This window comes from Epinephelus fuscoguttatus, linkage group LG2 (assembly GCF_011397635.1).
Source record: "Epinephelus fuscoguttatus linkage group LG2, E.fuscoguttatus.final_Chr_v1".
NCBI classification, from domain to species: Eukaryota; Metazoa; Chordata; class Actinopteri; order Perciformes; family Serranidae; genus Epinephelus; species Epinephelus fuscoguttatus.
Genome location: NC_064753.1, coordinates 49,294,649 through 49,314,702, shown reverse-complemented (window position 1 = coordinate 49,314,702; position 20,054 = coordinate 49,294,649). Strand labels below are relative to the sequence as shown.

General features: G+C 39.5%; 2 protein-coding genes across 7 annotated transcripts in view; one reads left to right on the top strand and one right to left on the bottom strand.

The window, feature by feature from the left end:
* The window catches only part of map1aa (microtubule-associated protein 1Aa), a 61,092-nt gene extending 59,488 nt beyond the window's left edge, over positions 1-1,604 (bottom strand). Inside the window, exon 1 of the mRNA XM_049593216.1 lies at positions 1,367-1,604. Coding sequence (XP_049449173.1) covers positions 1,367-1,595 — 229 coding nt within the window. The 5' untranslated portion in view covers positions 1,596-1,604. The remainder of the gene's footprint in view (positions 1-1,366) is intronic.
* Positions 1,605-8,910: 7,306 nt separating this feature from the next.
* Positions 8,911-20,054, top strand: part of tp53bp1 (tumor protein p53 binding protein, 1) — a 37,821-nt gene continuing 26,677 nt past the window's right edge. For 5 of the 6 annotated variants that reach the window (XM_049593219.1, XM_049593220.1, XM_049593230.1 and 2 more), the window contains exons 1-6: positions 14,045-14,099; positions 14,388-14,602; positions 17,328-17,415; positions 18,975-19,059; positions 19,156-19,223; positions 19,334-19,459. In XM_049593219.1, the coding sequence (XP_049449176.1) occupies positions 14,423-14,602; positions 17,328-17,415; positions 18,975-19,059; positions 19,156-19,223; positions 19,334-19,459 (547 nt within the window). In that variant the 5' untranslated portion in view covers positions 14,045-14,099; positions 14,388-14,422. Of the gene's footprint in view, positions 9,067-14,044; positions 14,100-14,387; positions 14,603-17,327; positions 17,416-18,974; positions 19,060-19,155; positions 19,224-19,333; positions 19,460-20,054 lie in introns of those variants that run through there. The other variant, XM_049593240.1, reaches the window with a different exon arrangement.

Here is a 20,054-nt window from a genome sequence, read left to right as displayed (position 1 = left end):
ATTTGGCACCAACGTCCCCTTGGGCTCATAAATGAACTCATTAGATTTTAGTGGTCAAAGGTCAAAGGTCACTGTGACCTCATCTGTCTCATTCTCATGAGCACAATATCTCAAGGACACCTTAAGGGGACTTTTCCATACATCAGTGGCTTTTTTATTTGAACAGAATCAGTTGTGAGGCTCTAAACTGATGGAATAATTTGAAATAACTTCACTGACTGCACAGTATCTGGACGAATTATGATTTTTTAAAAAGTATGATACAAAGCTGAAGTTGTTAGCATCATAACACATTCCTCCCACATTTTACACATATTGAATAAGTTCCACAGACTTTGTTGTGAGCTTCATCTAGGAAGTATTTTCTCTTTACAGAACCACCATTTATGGCGTCCTCCTCGGCTGAGCTGTAACGTTAACTAGCTCATTGGTGCTAAGGGAGCTAGCAGTAGATACAGGCTTCCTTCTGCATGGTGATACAGTGGCAGGCGTAGTTTGATTGTATTTTTTGGCGCTTTGAACAACACAAGCTGAGTGCCATCTAGTTCCATTATATTAGAGAGAAGGCAGACATCTCTACAGCTGATATCTCCAACACTTGGCAACTCACACCAAAACTATCTAGACTGATAAACAGTTCTTCAGGTAAAAGGAAAAATCTGTATTTTTGATTTGGAGGTGAACTGTCCCTTTAAGATCCAATTTAATGTACTTTAATAAAATATTTAGGGATGAAAAATGTAACGTTTACTCCACTTCATTTATTTGACAGCTTTGGTTATGAGTTACTTTCCAGATTAAAATTTTAATATGCAAAATATATGATGAGTTTATGAAATATGATGCAGTATTTTGCAGTTAAACTAACCAGTGGTGTACATAGTGATACTACTACTAATGATACTAACGTGTTAACCATTGATAATATATAATACATTACATATTTAATAGAAAACTGGCAGGATCCACTCTGTATAATGAGTATTTTTACCACATTTTGCTGGTAATAACTTTGAAATCAGGACTTTTTCTTCACCTGGAGTGATTTTAGACTATTTGTACTGAAACACAAGTAAAGTGTGAGAACAATTCTCCAACCACTGGATCAGAAACTGAAGCATTTTGCTGACAACATGGGAAGTTCAGGGATTGACATACAGAAGGACTGACTGCTGGTTTTGTTTGCACCAAAATAACAATTCACAGAAATCTGAAAACTGAATGTAAACACACAGTAAAGCACCTACAACTTACTGTTTCTGTTGAAAATAGATTTGATGACAGTTGAATTTAACAACAGAGCAGCAGGATGTTTCAGCTGCAGTGACTCTGACCAGCCCTCCTGACCTCTCCTCTGTGGACTCACCTTGTGTGATCTGTTTCCTGGCGGCGTCCAGGTGATGGCTGCTGGAGATCTCTCCGATCACTATCAGCATGCGATAGTTTCTGTGCTGGGGAGCAGCTCCGGCGCCGTGCTGTCCATGGTGCTGAACACACTCCTCCGGCTCCGCTCGCTCCACTGAGGCAGCTGCTGCGGCGGGGATTTCCATGGTAACAGTGCCGCCAGTGGACGCTGAGCCCTTTTCCATCTCCATGACAACTGCATCCGGAGCAAGCACCATGACAGTGCAGGATGAGCTGGGAGGATTGGTGGGCGTGGCTCTGTGGACGGGGAACATTTGATTGGATGGCAGGTGATGTGGCTATTTGATGTCACAGCTCATCATTGGACGGAGGGAAAAGAGGGACATGAGAATTTATGTGGATCATATTTCCTATATGACACAGCTGAAGCCTGCTGTCACTGAGGATGAGGAAGACGGTGAAGATGAGGATGTCATTTCCTATAACCTATAGGAACTTATTTTACAAACATATAAATATCAAAGATGAACTCTCATGTTCAAATGTGTGAACACACTCATGAAAATACAGTGAGCGCTTACAGTAAATAATGTTCTCCAAGCACAGCCATCAGGGGTCACTGAGTGTAATCAGTGTCACTTCCAGTCGCCCTCGTGTTCTTCTTTTTAAACGACACTCTGCCAGACAAAAGGGTCTGAAAATAAGAAGTCTGTAGCTCACAAAGGTTCTATTTATATCAGTGTCACTGCAAGTACCAGGCAATGTGCTTTGGTTACTAAACTGACACGTCTTTGTTCCCGTCGTGAGCTAAACAAGGCTTCAGCTGTGCAGAGAGCAACAGTGACAACAAAGGCTCACAGTCAGCGTGGAAAAAACATTATTTTAGGCTTCATAAGACATTTGAATGGAGCTCATTCTGCAGAACAAAAGCTGCGGTCGGTTCTGTCAACACACCGCGCCATACATGAAAACTACTATTAACAAAATACATTTAACAATATCTAAGTGGTACATCTGGTGATATTTTTTATCTTATAGTCAACAAATTAGCAAAGAATTGATGCTACCAACGAGCACAACAGGTACTATCTGTGTATCTGTGTATCTACAGCCTGATAGATCTCCTTCCTCTGTGCTATACAGCTCTGCTGCTGTTAAAACACATCAGTGAGCCACACTGCTGCACTGGCTGACATGTTACTTCATTACCATGAACACACACACTGGACTCAATCCCACACACACCCCAACAAAGTCACTGTTTCGTCCTGTTTGTCTGATAAAAACTACAGAAAGCAGCTGTTCAGGGTTTTTGAATATTTACTAGGATGACCTGTGATGGTGATGAGAGGAGAAATAATAATAAAATAAGATGAAATAAATACATGCAGGAATAAGTAAGACAAAAATTGAGTAACTACAGTTGGAACAGTAACAGCACATATCACCACATTCAGCACAGTGAACCCCAGAATAATGACCCACCTGATTCATATGGGTAAATTTTGTGTTCCTCTGTGCAGGAGCTCCTTTGCTGTGATACAACAATGCTAACCCCCTCACCAGCGTGCCGCCCTATTCTTCCTCTTCTTCTCTTTATTATTATTATTGTTGTTATTAATAATATTATCATATACTTTTTTTATGTTGCACCTTTCAAACAAGAAATGCAGGACAGAGTGCTTTACAACAAGGGCAGTATAAGCCCTGAGCGCTTCACATGAAAATAGACATAACGGACATAAAACATAAAAGCAGCATTTCTGTTTTTGTTTTAGGATCGACAAGCAGTATTTCATTTTTGTCTTCATTTAACTTTAAAAAAATATTGCTCATCTATTTATTTATTGCCAGTAATAGAGTTTATAGCTGCAGCATCGTTTGGCTTGGCAGAGATGTACAGTTGCGTGTCATCCGCGTATAAACTGAATGTGCCTCATATGGCCTGTCACCTTGTACTTTAAATGCTGCTGAACCTCATTAGTGATGGCTTGTCTTGGATCTTCTTAGCTAAGCTAGCTATGGATTCCAGATTGAAAAGCAAAGTCTTGGAGGACAATAGAGAATTTTGTAGTGCGTGGACTTTTTTGTTTGCTTTTACCACCAACCCTGCAAAGTTACAGTACCACACAGTCATAAATAGCTTGCTACAGAGTCACCACCTGGTGGTAATACATATCAATAAAGGCTCATTAAGACCTGTTAGTAATGTTAATGGGAGAATTTAGACTCATTGTTACCTTCATAATAAGGCTCAGATATGTTTTACAGCTCCTGGCGGATTATTTGAGAGCTTTTTTTGGCCTGCTCTTTTGATAGTAAAGTTAGCCGACCCCTGACCTATCTGAAATAGTAGTATATAATAGTAGACATAGTATGTGAGCCGAATACGTTATTGCGGTGTGGAGAGGATGGTGGATGGTGTATCACAGGTAAGACGCCTGTAGACCACTGTTCAAACTTGACCACACAACAACAGTGTTTTTAAAACATCAGGTTTCAACATATCTGCTACCTAATAGCTTCACATATCTGTGATTTGCAGAAAGATACAACGCCAACATTTTTTCTGCCGACTGGTTTGAACACCTCGTTGAAACAAGGTTCTCAGTGCAGCTTCCAGCTGGATCAGGAGCCTCTCAGCTCGAGGATGGAGAACTCCAGGGAGGGAAGATGGGACTGCAGGGCGCTGATTTGTAGCTTTTAATTGTGCAAACAGACAAACATTATAACTCCACTGTGTCGTCTTTAGAGTCAAAATGGACAAACAAATACACAGTTCCCACTGTTACCTTCATTAAGGCGGATTCATTACGGGAGTGTTGTATCAGACTGGATTGGTTTCAGCTGGGTGTACCTAATAAACTGCTGCCATCTGAGCGTGTATGTCATTAGTTTATTTTACCTTAAAAAAGAAAATCACTCTAGGATTGAACTGATTGGATCTCACTGTAATGTCAAGACAGATATCTGATTTCTTTTTTCCTCTATAGAGTCGTTCATAACCATCATTCTGGCCAACATGGAAGTTTATTAGATGTACATGAACTGAATTTTAACATATGAAGAATATGTACATAAAAAGAAAAGAAATATATTGATATACATGTCCAGCCCATATTTGTATGTTTATATATGTATAATACCTTCATTGCCATAAATCTCTCATAAATAGTCATTTTATACATATAGTATATATAATATTTATATAAATGTGGTTGCAACACATGAAACTGTATCAAAATTAGTTTTCATATATTATAGTATATATATTTCTTGTTGACATGTATGTTATGTATAGATGAATTTATCCCAAAGCCTGTCAATATCTGGTGATATTATATATGTAAATATAAAAGATAGACATGTACATTTAAAATTGATGAAGAAACAACATATGTAAGTGCACATATTTTTGGTATATATGTTGTTTTGATAAACTTGCACATATAAATTAATTAATTAACTAATCATTACCATATATGGCAGTAACATATGATATTGTATAAACATTTATTATATGGATATTTCTAATATATATTCATATATAATGTATGCTTATATTGCAGACATGTATGTTATGTGCAGATATATTTTGACATGTATGTCAAAAGTTATTAGGCCTAAGAAAAACTTAAGCGCACATATTTTTGTATATATGTTGTTTTCCTAAACTTGTACATATAAATTAAATATATATCATTAACATATATGGTTGCAATATATAATAACAAATAAAAATTTATCATATAGATATTTTTTAATATATTTTCATAAACTTTAATATAGAAATTGAATATATATCGTTACCTTGTATAGTAGCAACGTAAAATATTGTATAGAAATTCGTCATATGGATATTTCTCATGTATGTGCATATATAATATATGCTTATATTGCAGACATATATGTTATGTACATATATATCCATCTTGAAGCCTGTCAACGTGTAGTGATATTATATATGTAAATAAAAAGATTAATGCAAAAAAACATATGTAAGCATAAAGAATTTTTGTATTTATGTTGTTTTCAAAAACGTTCATATTCTAATTTAATATATACCATTACCATATACGGTAGCAACATATGATATCATAAAATTTAATTAAAAATCATCATATAGATAGTTTATATATATTTATACATTATATACGTTAATATAAAATAAATATAAATATAGACTTGTATGTTAAAAATTAATGAGAAAACATCCACAACATACATAAGCATACAATATTTTTATATATATGTTATATTCATGAACATAAACATAAATATTAACATAAATGGTCACAACATATAATACCATAAAAAATAATCATATAGATATTTTTAAATATTTACATGTAGAAATTTTACTGTGGGAATTTAATATGTTACAAATGTACATCTTTACATATCCAGAGGATGTATGTATGTGATGATGATAATATATCATCTCACAGGTAACATATGATAACATCCTTCTTGACATGGGGGCATATATGTCATATATTACATGTCTGTATGGGGGGGACGTTCAGTAATTTTCCTCTGTTCATGTAAACACTGATTTGTCTCCACTAAAGTTCCAGAGCAGACGCTGTGGCGCTGGTTTGGTTGTGGCTGGTCGGCAGTGACACCTCCTGCTGTGGTGATGGATCACTGTGGAGTTTAATTTGGTTCCTCTCCTCAGGAAGAAAGAAAGATGTGTGTAACCAGGAGTGAGTCAGCACTCCAGTCTCACACACTGCAGAGTGTCTGCTGGCCTCTGCTGGGAGGAACAGGAGCTACAAGACCATGTTTTTTTATTCCCAGCAAATGGAGAACCCAATTACAGATAACTAACTTTATTCATTTCGAATAGTTAAATCAGCTTTCTTTAGAAATGCTATTAATAGAGATTAAAGATAATATCGTTTTTGTGAGACATTAAGTTGTGACGACATGTGAAGGGAGATTATTATAGATACGAAGAGAAAGAAAATGAATGGAACAATAAAAGAAATGAAAACTGCAGGATGCTGCAGCGGATGTCAGCCTCAGTCTTTGTAATATTCATAAAATTTACAACTTACAGGACACTTGACTTGTTTATAGACATTTTTATTTTATTTTTATTTATTTTTAAACATGTGTGCAGGCCAAATAATATAACATCTTTCATATACTTGTACATAATAGTTCCTTCCATGTGTACATATACTTGACTAATAGAGGTGATTCTGATTCTGAAAAGTGAAAATACAGAAGCCTAAACACGCAAATGCACTACATGTCCTTTAAAGGAATCGTTTGGATTAGTTGTAGTGGGGTTGTTTGGGGTGCTTATTCATAGTCAGTGTATTACAGACAGTAGATGTCAGTCAGCGCACCTCCAGTTTAGAGCAGCAGGGTGGAGTCCGATATGGAAGCTAACCAATGGGGTCTGCAGCAAAACATATTTAAGCCACCTAAACAGAGTCTCACACAAAAAATAAATGATATCAGTTTAAGTGTACGCTACAATACAGGTATTCTGACTGCTTCACTTCTCTGTCAGGCAGCCCACTCTGATGAGGAAGCTGTTAACAGCTTCAGTTCCCCGTCATGTGCTCGTCAAAGCCAGACTCCACTGACAAAACAGTCATTTTAGCTCACTAAAAACAGGAGCTGCTGGTCTACTGCTGCCCCCATCAGTTAGTGAGTTTGTGTTACTGTGTGACTTTGGTGAATCTGAACTGACCCTTTTGTAACACCAAAGTCACACAATAACACAAACTCACTAACTGATGGCGGCAGCAGTAGACCAGCAGCTCCTGTGTTCACTGATGTTAAATCGCTGTTTTTCGCAATGGAGTCTGGCTTTGAAGAGAGAGCAATAAAACAGCTTAATTTTCTAGCTTGAAATCACTGTCTGACATTAAGGTGAGGCTGAGACAATATTCTAAATATAGTGTACTCTTAAAATGATGTTGATTTTTTAAGGTGAATAAAATACATTTGTTGCTGACCCTCCACAGTACCACATGTCCACGTTTGGACTTTCCACGTCCACATATGACGTCCAAGGTACCCTGGGTGTGTTGGTTGTTGATGTTCTGGGACGCCGTGTCAACTTCAGCCTGTTACATGTATTGTCTGTTTTCAAAATACACTTCTGTTTTCACAGGAAATGTACAGTTTAATTGATGCAGTCTCTTTCAACAAAACAAAAAACAAAAGCACGTGGTTGAATTTAGGGGGAAAAAAGGGTTTGGCTTTACAGTCACACGAGAAGCGAACACCAGCCTCATGGGTGAAAGTTGTTGGTTGCTGGACCCGTCCACCACCCCTCCTGCCTGCCCCGCCCTACCTGGACTTCCACTGCCCTGACTTTTCTTATTGTCCCTTCACTTTTCACCCTGCACCACTGGGCCAGTTACACAATAAGATGTCATGCCAACTGGCGTTTGTTGTCGGTGTCTGATGCCAGAAGTCACTGACCAAGCGCCAGATTTCACCAACTTCGAAGTGAGAATGGGTTGGGTGGCATAATGTCCCATCAGTACGTCCCAGTACGTCTCATGAACCCGATATCTCAAGAACGCCTGGAGGGAATTTCTTCAATTTTGGCACCAACATCCCCTTGAACTCAACAAAGAACTGATTACATTTTGGCCACTGTGACCTTTTCTGTCTCATTCTCGTGAACACAATACCTCAAGTACATCGGCAACCGGCCGCATATCATGCCAACGTGAAAGGGCAGCTTTTTTCATCGGTGGCTAATGATGGAAGTCACTGCCCAACCCTGGATTTCAACAACTTCTGATTGAGACCAAGCTGATTTCTTAGCCTCTGTGTCAGACTCCACCCTGCTTCTCCAAACTGGCAGTACACAGACCACCATCTACTGTATTTAATAACTGTCCATGGATAAGTACCTGATACGACCCCACTTCAAAAAATCTGAACTGTCCCTTTAATGTGGCACCAACACACATCCACCTGAATATCTTTGTGCATGCTGTGTCAACATGTTAGCTGATGATGTTTCACAGCCACAGCTTAGTGGAAAATGGAATAAAATAACTTGAACAGACAAACACTGACTGAATAAGTGTTTAGAAACTTCTTTTTATTAGGTTTTGAATTTTGCAGACTACATGCTCGCTTTCAAAGGAAGCACACATGATACTAATAAAATAATTTAGCATGCCATGCATCTCTTCATCTCCCAGTTATAACTCCCACTACAGTAAATATGGTGGATATGAATGATAAGTGAACTATTGCATCTGCAAAGTCTTCTGGTTACATTTAACCACAGCTTCAGTTTGACATTAGGAAATAATACAGACATGGAGCTGACAAACCTGAATTTACATTTCCTCTCTATTCTGTCACATTCAAAGACTGAAAGCACATTAAACTACCTCCTCTCTGCTTTATTTAAAAAGTTATTTCAAAGTAGCTCCTGGCATCCAAAAATAAAATTAATCTACATTTTGAAATGAATCTCATCCTGGTGATGATCCATGTGAAGCAGCAGTGTGTGAGTCCAGAGGAAATGAGCATGGCATCTACATTAAAAGATGCCTTTGCATCTTTACGTGCCATGCGTGTGTATTCCACACCCTGACTCTCAGCAAAACAGAGGCAAGGAAGGACTGAGCGATGTTGGACGCGTTATTATTGCAACCAACGGGACACTGAAACAAATTGGACGAACCGGGAGCTGACGTATTGAATCCGAAGGTAAAGCGCTTTATGTGTGTTTTTCTTTGCATTGCGGTGAAAATGTGAGAGGATGGAGGATGGTGATGTGTTAGAGGACGCGGAGCAGCATATGCTTCCAGTGTGCGTCTCAGCTGTCTGTCAGCTCCGGCAGAGGTGGCTAAGATGAGACATTTTGGGTAGTGGCTGCGCATTTCTTAATGTGGGTGTCAGCCCGACCTGCAGAAATGACGACGTAACGCTGAACTTTGCGGTGGCAGTCGGTGAAGCTGGCTGCACGAGGCTGATGCCCACCAGCATCCAGCCGGGCTGCAGATTGTGTTTCCTCATCTTTGTTTGGTGGAGCTGCGTATCAGGTCATTTAGCAGGATCAGGCATTGTTTCCAGCCACGGTGTCTCCACCTCAGTGTGCTCTTATCTAAATGCTGGTCACTAATATTCCTGCTGCTGCTGCTGCCTGCCTGTAAATCAGAGCTGTGGTCAGGCCCATGGCTGCTGCTGTCTGGCAGGATGCACCTTCAGCTGACTGGGAGCAGAGAAAGACCCAAGGGTTTGAATCAGAGCTGAGCCTCTGTGAGCTGAAAGCTTTCAATTTGGGATTCTGCAGAAAACTGCAATCTCCACCTCCCTGAAGACTCACACTGCTGTTTGGAGTTAGTCTGTAGGGAAAGAAAATGACCTTACCCTGCTTCATGGTGCTTCATCTATGGCATCATTTCTGTATCTATGATATGTCTCACAGGATTTTAAACATTCACTGTCCTTCTAAAATGGCAACTGTAGGTCTTTACTGGTGTGTTCAAGGCATTTGTGCTTGTAATGACTCTTGTTCCTGACTCTTGAGGAGGATGGCTGTGAGCTGAGGAGACAGCCCAGGTGTCAGTGTGACTTAGTTCAGCCAGGTTTGGGCTCATTGTGAAGACTTGCCGTGGAGCGACTCACTTTCCCAGCAGCAGCTTCAATCAGTGAAATGATTGCTGCTTTTCTCTGCCAGTACCTCTGTGATCTGCATTTGCATGGGCTGCGGTGTTACAGGAAATGTGGTGTCTCCATGGAAACTGAGGCTGTCAAATGATGATGACAAAGTGATGTTAATATTTGAGAGGCGGCCTGTTAATCTTCAAAAACTGAGAGCACCACAGCACTGTAAGCTCTCTACAAAATGCAGCTAATCTAACGTGTGCTCGTTTGCAGTTTTAAAGCCTTAAAATCTACACGGCCACACTCACAGGTGCTGAGAGAGATACATATCTGTGATGCACGTTCATTACTCCTAAACCCCCAATAAGGTTCTACTTCTGTAAAGATGTTCCTTTAAAGTTTGATTAAAATATGAAATCTGGGGATGTGCAGGGGGAGCAGAGGTAACAGCAGGGAGAAAGAAGTCCATGAAGTCAAACTCGGTGAGTCTGAACCAGAGAGCCGAGGGGAGTGATGGTGAAAGTTAACCTATATCTCATTTTGCCGGAGTCCCCGAACGCCTCGCAAGGACCTCTGAAGGTCTCAGAGATCCCACTGTGGGAAGCAATGCCCTAGATTTGTCTTTTTGGTATGATTTATCAGTGCAGAGTGCAAATCTTCATCATATATATCAGGTAAAACATCTTTATAACAAAAAATACAAGAAAATACTGATGGTCAAGAGGGTGTTCATTCTGTGGATGCAAAAGGACAAAACACTGTAAAAAAGGTTGATAGACCGACATGATGCAAATAAAAGAAAATTAATGTGTATTTTGTTTGATTTATTTAAAGTGGGTTTTTTGCAAGTTTCAGGAGGCTTTAAACTGTGTATGAATATGATATGATAATTCAGCCAGGCAACTTTGTAGACTATAAACAGTGGTGTATGGTAGTTACGACGGGCCCCAGTGTGCACTATCATGCACATATCGTCTCGTCACATGATCAGAGACTTGACACTGGGTAACACCAATATACCCAGCAATCATCACTGCATATCTGTAGGCCTATATGACAAAAATACCAAAGAAAATAATTGTTGATTTATAGAATATTTATGGATATAGAATAGGCATATAGACCCTTTTAGGGCCAGCGTCACAGTGACATCATGTTATCAGCTGGAGGTGCAGCTGCCTCTCCCCCACAGGGCTGTAGGCTCCATAGGAGTGTTAAAATGTGTTTGTCTTGTTGTGTTATTGGGAGCCAGAATAGAAGGAGTCATGGCTCAAAACCAGCCGCCACTGCCCGTCAACAAAAACAAAGACAACTATGGTTAAATGTGATAAGACCAAAGGACTGGACGGAGGCCATCATCAAAAATGCTCACATGTGCAGCGCACACTTCATATCAGGTTAGGGAAAAAGTATTTCCTGTTGTAGGGATGAATAAGGTTATGTGTATTAAGGGTTATCATGTCCACCTCATCAGAAACTGGGGAGGGATTAAGAGGAAGATTGGATTTCTCTGCAACGCTAACTTTTTAGCACATTAGCTAACGTTAGCTTCCATAGCAAAACAAACAAGTGTGGTCCTCCTTTGTAAGATTGGCTTCCTGTGACATCATCCATCCACTGAGTGAGAGCATACGGGTCGGCCAGTCTGGTCCGTTGGTCAGTGTTTACTTATTCAAGTAACACTGGCGGTCCCGGAGAGTGAGTGACCTGACATGGTGCGTTGGTAAATTCAGTCTGACGCTCTACACTAAAATGAGAGCCCTGTTGGTGGAAGAAACGCAGCGTTATATTTCTACATGAATGAACCAACGGTTAAGTTAATCACACATTCACTCCGCTCGGCGCTCTGCTGCTCCGTCTCCACAGACAGAGTGTCCAGAGTGCGCTCTGCCACTCTGAGAGTGCGCTGCTCTGGATAACCCAACGCTACATTCAGACAGCGCTCCCAATTTATCAACGCTCCAGTTTGTGTCAGAGTGCGTTCCCACACTCACAATGAGTGTTTCTGAACGCACCACTCACATCATCTTCCTCCATCGTCTAAAACAAGACAACAGAACATGTTAGCTAGCGCTAGCTAATGTCTGTGGAGAACTGTTTTGTCTCCAGCTAAGCCCCGCCCACCAAAAAACATTCATATTGTAAAAGGGTCTATAGCAAATGGCACTGTTTTTAATATAATGGTGGCAATCAGGGCCCATTCTCCACCTAGCACATTGGTGGAGGGCCCATTCTCCCTATGGGCCCCCCACCTCATGGACCTTAGTGCAGCCACACTGCCTGCACTGTTGATATTTACGCCCCTGCACCAGGGGTGATTCAGTGTACGTCAGAGCAGCGGTGGCCAAACCTTTTTGATCATGGGCCATACTTTAAAATTTACACCTGTACTGTAAATATTGTTGTTATCTGTCTTTGTTTATCACTTTATATCAATATAGGACCTGTGTGTAATTGACAAGCAAGAGTAAAAACATTGAATTTCCCCTCAGGGGGATTAATAAAGTAAATAAACTAAACTAAACTAAAATAAACTAAACTATAGTCTGTTACTGTTGTGTATCACTGGGTGACACGCCTGTTTACATAATGTATCACTTAAAAAAAAAGGAAGAAATGTCATCAGTACATGAGCTACAGGAAGATATATATAAAAGATATGATGGTAATATCAGGGGTCTATATGTGTGCATAAATATAAGCATATTCAGTAATCCGGATCAGAAATACTTTATTGAGCCCTGAGGAGAAATAATGATTCCTTACAGTCACTCCAATGTAAGGAATAGAGAATTATAAGAAGGAAGAATGAGAGTATGAAATAAAAGTGTGTAAATATAAAACAATGAATAAAATGAAGAAGAAAAGAAATGTGCATTATGCTACTGTGTTTAACACTAGTACTTAAATAGATTAAAATAAAGTATATATGGTCATTGTAAGTGTGAAAATGTAACTACAATAAGAGTAGAATAAAACAACAATAGAATCAGAGTAACACAAGAACAGTTATGTACAGTTATTTACAGTGTATGTTGAACTAATAACAATATTAACAATTCAAGAGGTGAGAAATATTGCACAGTTGAATAATTGCACAGAAAATATGGGCAAAGTATTGATATTATATTGATATAATATGAGATGAGAAATCGTTTGAAAATTTTGGCTATTGCAATGTCGTTATTTCCACATTACTGAAGATTATTTATCAACAATCTCATTATGTTAAGTTTTGGGAAAGCAACAATAGTCAGCCCTACAATACTGTCACAATATTGATGCTGATTTGCTTAAAAATAAAATGATATTTGATTTTCTCCATGCCCTGCACACTGAGAGGTTTCAAGGGAAAAAAGTTCCCTGATTTTACCCAAAGCTTATCAGGCTACTTCTTGTTGTTTGAAGGAATGTTAGAAAATTCAGTTCTAAGAGTAACGATTAACAAAATAATAATAAAGAAAATAAATAAACAGAAAACTCGGGTTGTGATGTAGAAAATGTTTCTTTGTGAATTAAAAAATGTATATTTAAAAAAATTATTTTAAAAAATGTGACCACTGCTACTACTACTTTTTTGTTGTTTAATAACTTGGCTGATATAAGTAGCATTAAGGAAATTAAATTCTAAGAGAAAAAATGAAAACAAACAAAAAACCTTAGGTAATGATGTAGAAAATGTATTTTTGTAAATTAAAAAAAAAAAAGCAAATAAAATAATCAAAATAAATTAAATATATTCAAGAGCGACATCATAAAAAAAAAATGCTAATAAAAAAAATTAAATTTAATCACTACTACTTTTTGGATGTGTAATAAACTGGGTGATTTAGTAAAATGTTAAACAAACAAACAAACAAACAAACAAACAAACAGAAAGCTCAGGCAGGGATATAGAAAATGTTTCTTTTTTAAATAAAAAATGCAAATAAGATAATTAAATTTAATCAGATATTATCATGCAATAAATTGTAAAATATTTAAAGTTAGAAAGATAGAAAAAGTTAACAGCTTCAAAAAATCCTGCAACCATAAAACTAACCAGCATTCTTATATGACGTCACCTGCAAACCGGACCAATCAAATCACTTCTGGTAACTTTTCCCGCGAGCGGAGGATCGGATCCGGAGTGGGTGTGTATGTTTTTGTTTTCTAACCGGTTAACTGATCGATTAGAGACACTAATCGATACTTTACTAACTTAGTAACTCATTAGTGAAGCTCCGCAGCTCCCGGTGTGTGTGAGAGAGTCTGTCCGGAGCTCAGCGGCTCCTCAGCGGGCAGCAGCAACAGCGGCAGCACGCTTTGTTGTTGGGCGGAGCGTTAGCCGCTAGCCTTTAGCTAACATGCTAGCTCCAGGTAACAACCAGCGGCTGTAGACTCACATGCCTGCCTCCGTTGTCTCACTGCTGCTCGGCTAGCTAACCACCCCGTCTCCTGTCCTCGGCCTGACCTCATGGATCCCGGCGGAAGTGAACTGGACTCCAGCCTGCCTCAGCCCGAGAACCCGTGTCTGATCGTGGAGGACTCTCAGCCGGACAGTGTCGCTCTGGAGGACGACCCCGAGAGCAGCTACCGAGCTCTGCTGGCCCGGCGCCTGTCCAGCCTGCAGCCCACCGCCCGCAGCCCCGTCCTGGTAAGCTGCAAACTCATCCTGCTCCCCAAGTAACATAAGAACACAGGTTCACCACGGCTATGAGAAAAACAACAGCACAATCACTTGCACCAGTGGAGGAAGTATTCAGATCCTTTCTTTAAGTAGAAGGATCGGTACCAAGGTGTAAAAATACATCAGTGACGTTACAAGTAAAAACCTTGCATCCAAATCTGAGCCAAGATAAAGTACATAAGTATGACCATCAAACTTTGCTCCCATTATCAGAAGTTAAAGTTCTCAGTCTGCAGAAAGAAGCCCCAGTTAGGGACTGTTCTCCACTTATCAGAGGAAGGGGCTGCTGGGTGGGACTTTGTTGTTTATCAGTGTTTGTTTTGAGCCTCCCTGAGGTTACAGATGTTTCTCCTTGAGTGACTGGCAGAACATACATGACCCTCATAACATAGATTAGTTATTAGATTTTTAAAACTTTCCCTTTGATGTTTGAAAATGAGAAGATGAAGATGAAATCCTGGAGCTGAACAACGCTGTGGTTTTGTCACTCTAAGTATCACTGTTTTAAGCTTAGATTTGTTTATGGTTTTTATATCTGATGGAAGCTTAGTTGCACATAGAAATCTATTTGATGATTTATAGAGATGCACAGTATTGGTCTTTTTGCAGATATCTGATATGCCGATATATATCAGCTTATTTTGCTGATTACTGATATCAATATATCTGCTTTTTGCCCGACCTAATTTCAGTGATCATCAAGTCTCTAATGTAGTTGAATTAACATCATATTAAACAGATGGAGACATGAAATACAGTACTGTTCAATGTATGTAATATTCTTTTATTGTGCAAAATAATAAAAGCATGTTGGCTGATTCTGACAGTTCATTTTAAAGCTGATATTGGCCGATATCGATGATGTGACGATATCGTGCATCCCTGATAATTTGTGTTTTTATAGTTTCTGGCTGTGATAAATGGTGTAATTTTGGCGAGTTTTAGAGAGGCCTGTGGGTTTGGACGGCCTGTTTTCAGTAGTATAAATAGAAAATACAGCCATTTCAACGTGCATGCCCCTCTCTTAAAGGGAAATTTTGGTTTATTTCAACCTGTCTCCTATCGTCCTAAATTTGTTTCAAGTGACTAGTGACATTAAAATAATAGTTAGCATGTTAGCCGTTAGCCTAGATACAGCCGGGGCGCATAGTAGTGTCAGACCTGTTAAAACGTAAGTGAACGGGCAACATTCAAGTGCAAAGTTAGTCCACTAAACAAGCTTTTTTTCCACAAAGACCGCCTCATATCGTTAGGATAAATGTCAGAGAACATATAGAAAACCACATGTAAACGTGTTGTCTTACCTTACCAGTGTGCTGCCATGTTTGTTTACCATCTAGCTCTGCTTTCCAAAGCGCGGCAAAGCTACTATGCGCCCCGGCTGTATCTATGCTAACGGCTAACATGCTAACTATTATTTTTATGTCACTAGTCACTTGAAACAAATTTAGGACGATAGGAGACAGGTTGAAATAAACTGAAATTTCCCTTTAAGCCAAAGTGAAAAACATAGGTCCCTCCCTAGTGTTTAAAAAAACAAAAACTGAAAATCTTTTAGCTGGGTAAATAATCACTAAGTTGTAGTCTCATAGCTGTGGACAAAAAAAGTACCATATTTTCTTCCAACCTTAAGTCGAGAGTAGGAGTGTAAAGTAGCATAAAACAGAAATACCCAAGTAAATTACAAATACCCCTTACTGTTCCTAAAGTAGGATACTTGAGTAAAAGTACTTAGTTACAGGCAGCTTGTTGACAATCTGACATGGTTCCCCACTGTGAACCAGGGCTGGGCGATATAACGATATATTTTAAAACAAGATACAAATGTAGACAAAACCGTTTATATCAGTATAGGGTCAAGCTGCGTTACATGATGCATACCAGTGTGCATCTCTCCTCTGTCACATTCTCCACACAGCTCCGCCCCCTCACTCACTCACAACTTCTCCAGCAACACTTTGTAGAGCCGTAGCCTGACGTGCACCTCCCGAGAAGAGGAAGCCTCTCGCGAGACGCAGAGAGACAGAGTTCACTGAGGACGAGTTTACAGACTGTTGTTGATGTGTTATTGTTGCTGATCAGTCGCCAGTCCGTCACCAGGCAAAGACAAGAATCACAAACAATTATTATATAAATTGAGGGATCCTAAGTCACATAACCTGCCTGTCTTCAGACTGTGAGGACAAACATGAGATAGTTTCCTGTAGGTTCCTGTTCACATGTAGATAAACATGCACATTCCTTACAGAGGGGCTCGAGGGGGGCTGGCTGCTCACATGACTTTATTGTGAGGTGGCAGTGCTCCTGCAGTGAGAGTCTTTGCTCTGCAGAGCCCCTCCCCCCTCTCGTGAGGAAGCAGAGAGGTCAAACTGTGACCTTTCAATGACGAAATCTTTGTTAGGGTTGTGGTTGAGAACCTCAGCAGAGCAGGCTGGAGTTTAGTGACTGAGACGAAGCACTCACACGTCCCTTAAATCAGCGTGACCCTTCATCGGTCATTATCAGGCTCTAACAGGTTTGTTTAGTCGACAGACGTATCTGAACTTTTTCTCTTTTTGCTCACAGACACAACAAAGGGAACCTGACTAATGACATCATATTTGCTTTTCCTCCTTATTTTCTAAAGTTTGAATTAATTTGATTTGTTTTACATTTTTTGCTTTGTGACAACAGTGATATTTTCTGTCTCCAGGAGCTGATATCCTCACCACTGGGAAGCAGATACTCTCAGAGTGACAGCCAATCAGAGAGCTCCCAGAACAACAACCAGGCTGAACCCGGTCAGTGCTTTTTTAATGACATGGATCAACATGTACTCGTATATAACGTAAAGGTCTTTACACACCCGAGGCGTGATGAATAATCTACAAGAAAAGGCGAAATACTCACTTATGAATAGAGTAATAACATTTTTCATCTTGCTTATGACTGCATATCCTCCACGTTGTTGTTGTTCTGCATGACGTGATCGGTTTATGTCTCAGCGTGTCACGATAACTTGTGATATGTCAAGAAATAATTGCAAGAAATGATGTTGTTTTGAGACCATTTAATGCTGCTGATATAATGATAATTCAGTAGCATAATAATGCAAGTACCCCCTTTTAAAGAGCAGGGTAGTTTAAATTCTTAGGAATATTCAGACATTGGATTTAGAGTATGAAAAAAAATTAACATATACTCGAAGGCTGTCAAGCGAGTAAAAAAAATAAACTTATACATGCTCTGTGATAAATTCATCTTAATTAATCGCATACATTATTTTTTGCTGTGAAAGTGTTTAAAATTTTCAGTTCCAATGAATGTTGTCAGATGTGTCGTAGTAAAGCAGCTGGATGTTGGAAACAGTTGTCCCCCTGTCCTCGACCACCCAAACTGGTCTGCAAGAGAGTCAGTGAGTCGGTCACAGGTAGACTGACTCAGTCTGAACACCTGGTCCAGTGTGGCTTGACGAGGCTGTGCTAGCTCAGACCTCCTGGTTCACTGCTAGATGTTTTGTGTTGAGGTGATATTTCAGACTGAAGTTCTCCGATGGTACAAAAATTCCTTCCTGCAGAACCTGCAGAGAACACTGCTCCTGTCAACAGTTCCATCTGGCTGTTGCTTAAATGTAAATGTTCCACACGGGGCCGAGCAGCGTCGTTTCGTCTGCCTCCATCATGTGACAAAGACACTGTCACCTTCAATGACGCACCGGGCCAAAGGGCACCACATAACGTGATTAATCAGTTTAATTTTTTTAACGCATTATTTTTTTTCTGTGGTTTATTAACGCATTATTTTGACAGCCCTAAAGTATACGTATATTTATTTTAATTATATTTAATATTTTATTTTATATTTAATTGCCACCTGTTAATAAATACAATAAAGTATATATATATATATATATATATATATATATGTATATATATATATATATATATATATATGTATATCTTTAAACGAGAAGCCCAAAATGACTCATTTGAGACTTAATACTCAATTTGGCCAATAAAAAACAAACAAGTGATGCCTCTTGCGACTACTAGACAAGCTTAGCTAAATTATAGGAATACTGAAGTTACTTTCTTAATCAGTGTGCTGCAGTCGGCTCCTGGGGATGGACGGCCCATTAGCTATAATCAGTGTAATTACCGTGACGGGCCTGTCGATGCTTTTAGTCAGGGTGCAAAAGCTCAGAAAAATCAACCTTGTTCTGGAAAAAAGTCACGTCCCTTTTTCAGAGTGGATCTTTGTAAAAAAATATATTGGCATGTGATTTAATGGCCCCCTGTGTGTGAGGGCCTTCATCCTGTGGTGAACAGAAACAGTAAATAATCCTGTTTTCTTTATTCAGGCGTTCTCATGGCGGCTGACCCCAGCTCAGCGTTCCAGGAGGAAAGTCAGGTCATAAACATCTGCTCTCCTCCCAACAAGAAAAAGTACGTGGTGACTGAACATTTTCACTGATGATGATGATGATGATGATGATGCTTCGCGTCAGATGGTGACACAATGTTTTCATTCTGTTCATGCAGATGTGCAGCAGAAGACACTGAGATGGACTCTGGAGCTGATTCCACCACACACTGCGTTCAGTCTGAGGGTGGGAGTAGAGTAACGTCCTGTATCATACCTTTATAGGATTATATATCACCGTGTGTGTGAGTGACGTCTGTGTGTGTGTGTGTGTGTGTGTGTGTGTGTGTGTTTCAGGGGGAACCTCTCAGTTCGGTTTTCTGGAGCTCTCTCAGAGTCAGGATCTGCGTGGTGAAGCAGAGAACAGTCAGGAGGAAGAAGACATCAGACCTCAGCCAGACAGCGAGAGACGCACCAAATTAGGTATTAACACTTTTTTATTTATAGACACTGATTTTCTTTGTGCTCCTTTTGTATGTTGTGGTTATTAAGGCCTCTTCTCTCCTTTGAATTGATGCAGAGACCATGACCTGAACATCTCAAATGATACCACCTTTAAAAGACTGCAGTCAGGCCAGGCTCCGGGGTGATTTAAGAAACTCAGTTTGAATCTGCTGACGGGTGACAAATAAAAGGAAAATCCTCAATAAATGAGAAACTCAACAAATGCAGATACTCAATACTCAATCATCCAGGCTACTTTTTAAATCTCCCGTGGTGGGCCATATTTAAACATTAAAGGCGAGACAACTCTCACCCCCCATTCTGTGATCGTACCTTTTATACAGAATGACGAGGTGGCATAACTGTATGAAATTCTGGTTTGGGCTCTGTTGTTTGGAGCATTTCGTCCCCAAAGAGAGGGGTTGGGAAACCAAAAAGTTGGTTGTTAGCTGGAACTTTAATTATAAGCTTCAGCGTTATCAGTTCACAGGCTTAATAACGTTAGCGTGGCGTATTTGTGGGTGAGTCTTGTGAGTTATAATGGAGCTCAATTTTGTACTTCTGTTAAGTTATT